The 6,595-nt window shown below is 34.5% G+C and overlaps 1 protein-coding gene across 1 annotated transcript; it reads left to right on the forward strand.

The window, feature by feature from the left end:
• Window positions 1-1,761: 1,761 nt before the first annotated feature.
• LOC125656882 (putative uncharacterized protein DDB_G0286901) lies at window positions 1,762-5,602 on the forward strand. The gene is made up of 2 exons (XM_048887509.2): window positions 1,762-1,883; window positions 4,927-5,602. The coding sequence occupies exons 1-2, from the start codon at window positions 1,826-1,828 to the stop codon at window positions 5,490-5,492; spliced, it is 624 nt and encodes a 207-aa protein (XP_048743466.2). The 5' UTR covers window positions 1,762-1,825; the 3' UTR covers window positions 5,493-5,602.
• The last annotated feature ends 993 nt before the right edge of the window (window positions 5,603-6,595 follow it).

Here is a 6,595-nt window from a genome sequence, read left to right on the forward strand (position 1 = left end):
TACTACTTCTAAATGAAAGTGACCTAGGTCGTTAATTTTAGTAATAGTATAGCTATTCAAGGGCCATTTCCTTATGCTTCATAATTTCAAATTGATGCAAATTATAAACAAGGTTTATAATTGGTTTTATAAACAATGAATTTTCAGGAATATTTATAAAATCATGCGCGCATTTGTTTGGAAATTATGCTACATTGATATTTCAAGATCTACGAAATTAGAATTTCCTTCAAAATTTGTTATCATTGGTTAAAATTCTATAAATGTTCAAATGAGGATTAAACATGATGTTACTTTTTTCTTTTGAATAATGATATTTATTATCAATGGCAGAGATGAAAAGCAACTGGCACTGAATATGATAAGCACAAATGGATCTAAAATTTTACGGGCGTATAATGTCAATCCTTAATTTTCATAGGGAATCAATTTTCATGAATTTCGTTGGCACCCCCTTCCAAATGAATTCAACAGTGCATTTTTCATTCATATGATATTCTAATATACAGAAACTATATTACTAAATTACATCCAAATGAAAGAGCAAATATTTGGCAGTCGACGAAAATTTGATCACCACGAATTTAGATGACACCATATTATTGATGCTCTAATTAAGTGTAAAAATCTATAGCATCTTTTTGTGTGTATTATTTTCAATTTTGTTATTTTGAAAATATTACTTAAAACAGGATTTTCTGTGCGCTGTTACCTATATTTCAAGAAAGGAAATACGTGAATTTTTGCAACAGTAATTTCTCTATACTGAACACTTTAATAAAAATCAGTGGATTTTATTAAAGCTCGTGTTTATTATCATATTTTAGCCATCAATATATTTTGGTTGATCTGTTCAAGTATAAAGCAAATTAAAACAACACATTAAAAAAAATTGCAGAATAGTTTGTATGGGTTTAGTTATTATTGAAATAGCATATTTGTCATAATTTGCTTTTCTGCAACCATACAGTCACTTATTCTACAGATCGATGTCCATATTAAATTTGAAATTCACTACAATATGATAAAATGGAAAACTTCTAAACATCCCTATATATTTCCTTGAAAGTGATACATGGCGGGTATAAGTCATTGAATTACATCGCTGGAAAGTCCCTTTGGGCTGATGGCCTTTTTTATGCACCACTTTTGTTTCCAATAAAGATTGATATGTATTCTATAGCATTATCACATCTGTGTTTTGTAAAAATATTGTGGCTGGGAGACCACTGTTGTGTAATAATTTATTGACCTGCATTTCTAGTCAAGAAACAGTTTATATGTCAACAATATCTTTGATGCTGGTTTGTCTCCCAGCCAATTCTTTTATTATTTTATGATTTACATTTTCTCGTCATTTAAATAAATGACAACTTTTACACTTCAACATGTTTTCTGTTATGATATTTGGAAACAAACAAAGCTGCTATGTTGCCTTGGATAATCAGTGAGGTTTTAACATAAATATTTTTATTTTGGATTTTTTTTTTCGCGTATTCACTGACCTTTGCGTGTTTAGAGAGTGTCTACAAACACGTTACAACTAAAGACATTCCAGATTGATTCGCACAACTGCATGAATGCATCCTTTAGGCATGCTTGTTTCGTAATTCTTAGTAAGGTATTGTCAAAGTCAACGTCTAACACCTTTCAAATCCATGTAATTAATCTAGCATATGTTTTGCTTTCAAGTTGCGTTATGTTTTACACAATTCGAGAAAAAACCAAAGCCTATATAAACCTTTCAATATGAAAATATCGCTGGTTCTCCTCCCCGATCCACTGGTTCCAACTGACTGCGATCCTTTTCACCCGAAAACCAACAATGTCAAGCTTTTTGTATCTTCTTTTCGTATTCGGAGTCTCAAGTGCTCTGTATAATGGTAAGTGGTGCTGTCAAGGTTAATAATATGCGAGGGTTTTGCATTTTATCACTGGCAAATCTGTAGTTTTTCATTTGAATTACCATTTACGTGGTGCTGAACCTTTTCATATTATAAGCTATTGTTCTTTTTTCTTGAATTATTGTACTGACATGTACTGCATATGGTGTTTTATATATCTCAACTGATTCGATACGCAAGAGCTTGTTTCGCGTATAATCAGTTTTTAAATCGAGACAGGCTACCGACAAACAAGTTAATGTTACAGTGGTTTTTATCAGTCTCGTTTAAAGTCATTTATTTCACAAATTCTATGGTTGTTATAACGATGTAGATTGCCAATACAGCCTGTCATTCGTCAAATGCTGTCGGATGTGTTTCATACCAATTGTTAGACCATTCTTATTACACTGATTCTGACTATGGAGTACTCCGTTTTCCTGATCAAGACCGGTCGACAGGGGATAGTTATTTCTCCCAGGCATCTGATCCCAGCTCTGGTATCTCTAGGGGTCCGTAGTTACCGAACTCTCTATTTTGTATTGCTTATAGGAGTGTTGAGATTGATCACTATTCGATATCTTCGCCTGTCATTGGGCTCACACCGGGTGTGGCCAGTCAACAGGGAATGCTTACTCCTAGGCAGCTGATCCCACCTTTGATATATCTAGGGGTCTGTATTTGCCCAACTCTCTCTTTTGCATTCCTTATAGGACTAATGAGATTGGCCACTGCTCGTAATCTTCACCTTTTCGCAAAATTCGAAAACCATACCATTTTGTTGCGACTACCGCCCAAAATAAATGCATTGAAAACAAATGCATTCTTTGAACACTGGATTGAGGTTTTTTGTGCATGTGGTTCTGTGTTTTATTCTGGTTTTGTTTTTAATTTTGTTGTTGGTCTTTCTTGTTTGTTTTTTTTTGTTTGTTTTTTTTTTGCAGTATGGATGTTTTAGTTACTGAATATCAAATCTTACCATTTATTTTTAAATGAAGTAAATGTGTATCTTTGGTATTAACAACGCATTTTATTTTGAATATTCACTACATGAATATTTAGATTTTATATTTCAACGTGCACGAAATAATCAATTTTGTCTTAGAAGATTTCAATTTCTAAGTGATTGTTTATGTTAACACGTTACCCCTATGTATTTATTCGTCTTTTGAATCACAAGTGTTCTTTATTATCGCCTGATACCAACATAACTACGATGAAGGCGATGAGAGTGTTGCAAAAGGAACTGAATGTGTTACACTTCGATGAACTGTGACATCGTGTAATATCCAATTTGCGTGCATTATTTTTACATTTATTTGAAAATGAAACAGGATTTGGTATAAGGTAAATGACCTTAGTTGAGATAGAAATGAACATGAGTGAATGATGAAATGGACTTAACACTAATATTACCCTTTAACCAAGATATAACTGGTTGTCCTCCCCGATTTACTGGTTCAAGCCAGCTGCGATGATTTTCGTCCTAAAATCAACAATATCAAGATTTTTATATCTTTTTCGTTTTTGTAGTTTCAAAAACTCTTTTTATGGTACAATATGTGGTGGTTAAAAAGCACAACAATATGTAGCGTTTTTGTGCATCTCATTTCTCTCAAAAGAAATGCATCCAGCGTATTGGCCATATTAAAGCTTACCGTGACATATGATCCCAGATTATATGGTCGTGTATGGAAGCTAACTTTTGGATTTAAAGCCTAGCGGTTTGCAAAGAAACAATAACTGCCTATTTGGACGCGGCCGCAGGGATCTAGGATCAAACCGGATGCGAATGAACGACCGATGAGACAACATAAAGTATTTTTGTTATGATCAGATCTATATCTCGGTAAGTTATAGATTTCAAGAGGGATCTTTGCTACAATTTCTGTCCTCGTTAAACTATTGATTTCAAGAGAGATCTTTGCTACAATTTCTGTCCATAACTATTGAATCGAAGGATCAAAAGAAAGATTATGTCGCTGATAAATCAGAGATGTTATGACCTCATTGACCTTTTCTCATCACGATGAATTTATTTTCTGTGTTTGTTATCAATCTAAAGTAAAAATGTTTATTTCAGTAATAAACCTGATGTAATTCTGTCAAGCAAAGATGGAGAATTATCATTCAAACATACGGCTATTGTAATATTATGTTTTAAATATACATTTGCTTCGAATCATTATCCAGGCAATAGAAATACGTACAGGAAGTGGTTATATTCAGGTATAAGTCTCGGTGATAAATTCTGTGAATGAAGCTTTGCTTTGGAGTCTGAGGTCATTTGGAGTCATGGTGTTTTTATCAGAAGAAATTTATATAACAGAATTAGTTTCACATAGATTATCAACAGATAATGTTATATACAGCACAAAGACTTCACAAAACTTCAAAGGTGTTTTAAATTTGTATCAGTTTCACAAATGTTTTCACATGTGTAAATGGCGAGTGACAGAGTTGTCCTAACTGCTATTACGATCATACATATACCGTATAAGCAGAATATTTATCGAGGATTTCATTTTGGCATTATTAGCGAGAGAGACGAGGTCGTTAAAATTTAATATCGCTAACAATTTATTCCATATCGGAGGTAACAGTTATCTTTCTTGGATTATGAAGTCGCTAAAATTAGTTCTTGCTAAATATACCCATTATCATTGAAAAATCGCTAGATTTGTGTTTCGCTAACATTTCACTTATACCGTATACAACATAAAGCTGTGTCTAATTCGAAGTTGAAAGGACTGACATTTTCTCATGAAAGCCTGTCTCATGATCCCAAAATACCCCACCCCATATCTTCAATCTGTAACTCAAGTCCCCTTAGCTTTCACGTCCAAACTAATCCTCTGAGTACTTTTCATTTGTTCAAATATACTGGTAGATATATACAGTATCTATAATAAAAATTGACTTTCCTTTCTTATTTTCTACTACATCATTCAATGCACAGAAAACTTTAATACTTTGAGTTTGTAAACATGTTATTTGTACCTGTTGAATCTGTATATTGTCGAACAATTTTGTTGTATTTTAGGAAGAAATAGAAACCGCTTAAACAGAATAGACAGCAATGGTTTGAACGGTAATGGAAGGAATAGTGTTGAAAACAGTGGGTTGAACAACAATGTCTTCAACAGAAATGGCTTCAACAGCAATCGCTTTAACAATGGCTTCAACAACAATGGTTTTAATAGCAATGGCTTCAACAACAATGGATTCAACAGTAATGGCTTCAACGATAGATTTAACAACAATAATTTGAACAACAACAACAATGGTTTTATTAATGGCAACGGTTTCAACAACAATGGATTCAACAATAATGGCTTCAACAACAATGCCTTCAACAACAATGGCTTCAACAACAATGGCTTCAACAGAAATGGCTTCAACAACAATGGCTTCAACAGAAATGGCTTCAACAACAATGGTTTCAATAGCAATGGCTTCAACAGAAATGTCTTCAACAACAATGGCTTCAACAACAATGGCTTCAACAGAAATGGCTTCAACAACAATGGATTTAATGGCAATGGTTTCAACTCTAACAGCGCCATCAAAAGTCCTGGTGGTGTGCGTGAGAGAATCATGTACGGCTAAATGAATGACTAAATTTTGAGAGGCAATCTAGCAAATAATAAATCTTATGAATGTATTCAAAACATGAAATGAATTCGTACATTTGATTATATTTTCTTGAAATTGGATGATATTGCACGATGAATGTAAGCTTCATTACCCATAGGCGTAGTTTGGGTTCGAATATTACCGAGGCAGGGGGTCTGGGGGGCTGCGCCCCCCAGAAGCTATCGACATTTTAACAACGTAAAAGGAGTTGTTGTTTTTTTTACCGAGGCAGCTACCTCGGTTGCCTCAATGGAAGCTACGCCACTGTTACCGGTATGTTAACCTACAGAACACAAACATTCCCTCGTTATACACCTACATGTAAGCTGTTATGAGATTATGATGATTTCAACTTCTCCATCGTCAACTTCCCATATTTATGTAGCAATATTCCATTATCACCTGCATATGATGTTTATATCTCTTAAATGACTCGATACTCAAGAGCTTGTTCTGCGTATGATTAGTTTTTAAATCAAAGCAGGCTACTGACAAACAAGTTGATGTGACAGGGGATTTAACAAGTCTCAATTAATGTATGCATTTCCCATTTTCTGTGGTCGTTATAATGATCTAGTTTGGCAATACAAGCTAAGATTGGGTCAAATGCTGTCTGACATATTTCATACCGATTGTTAGGCTGTTCTTGGCACACTGATTTTGACTACGGATTACTCCGTTTATCTAATCAAGATATAGCGCTCACGGCGGGTGTGACAGGTCGACAGGGGATGCTTACTCCTAGGCACGTGATTCCATCTCCGATATATCCAGGGGTCCGTGTTTACCTAATTTTCCATGATGTATTACTTATGAAAGTTTTGTGATTCATCACTGTTCGTTATCTTCACCTTCCATGTGCAATAAGTTTGCGGAATTGTATTGACGCCCCGAGTGGCAGATAGGGTGGAAAACGACAAACGAAAACCTGGTGTCATGTGCAACAAGAATATATTTGCTTCAAGAGCTCGAATCTCGACCATTTTAAAGATACCCAGTACTTTAACAATAAAAAATGATGGGGATTGGGATGACCCGGGATCCTTGCCCATTAGATTATATCAGGATATGGGGCT

The sequence above is a fragment of the Ostrea edulis genome, chromosome 1 (assembly GCF_947568905.1).
Source record: "Ostrea edulis chromosome 1, xbOstEdul1.1, whole genome shotgun sequence".
NCBI lineage: Eukaryota > Metazoa > Mollusca > Bivalvia > Ostreida > Ostreidae > Ostrea > Ostrea edulis.

Coding starts and splice junctions, on each gene's coding strand:
- LOC125656882 (XM_048887509.2), top strand. CDS start 1,826: ATGTCAAGCTTTTTGTATCTTCTTTTCGTATTCGGAGTCTCAAGTGCT. Junction 1,884..4,926: donor CTCAAGTGCTCTGTATAATG/GTAAGTGGTGCT, acceptor GTTGTATTTTAG/GAAGAAATAGAAACCGCTTA.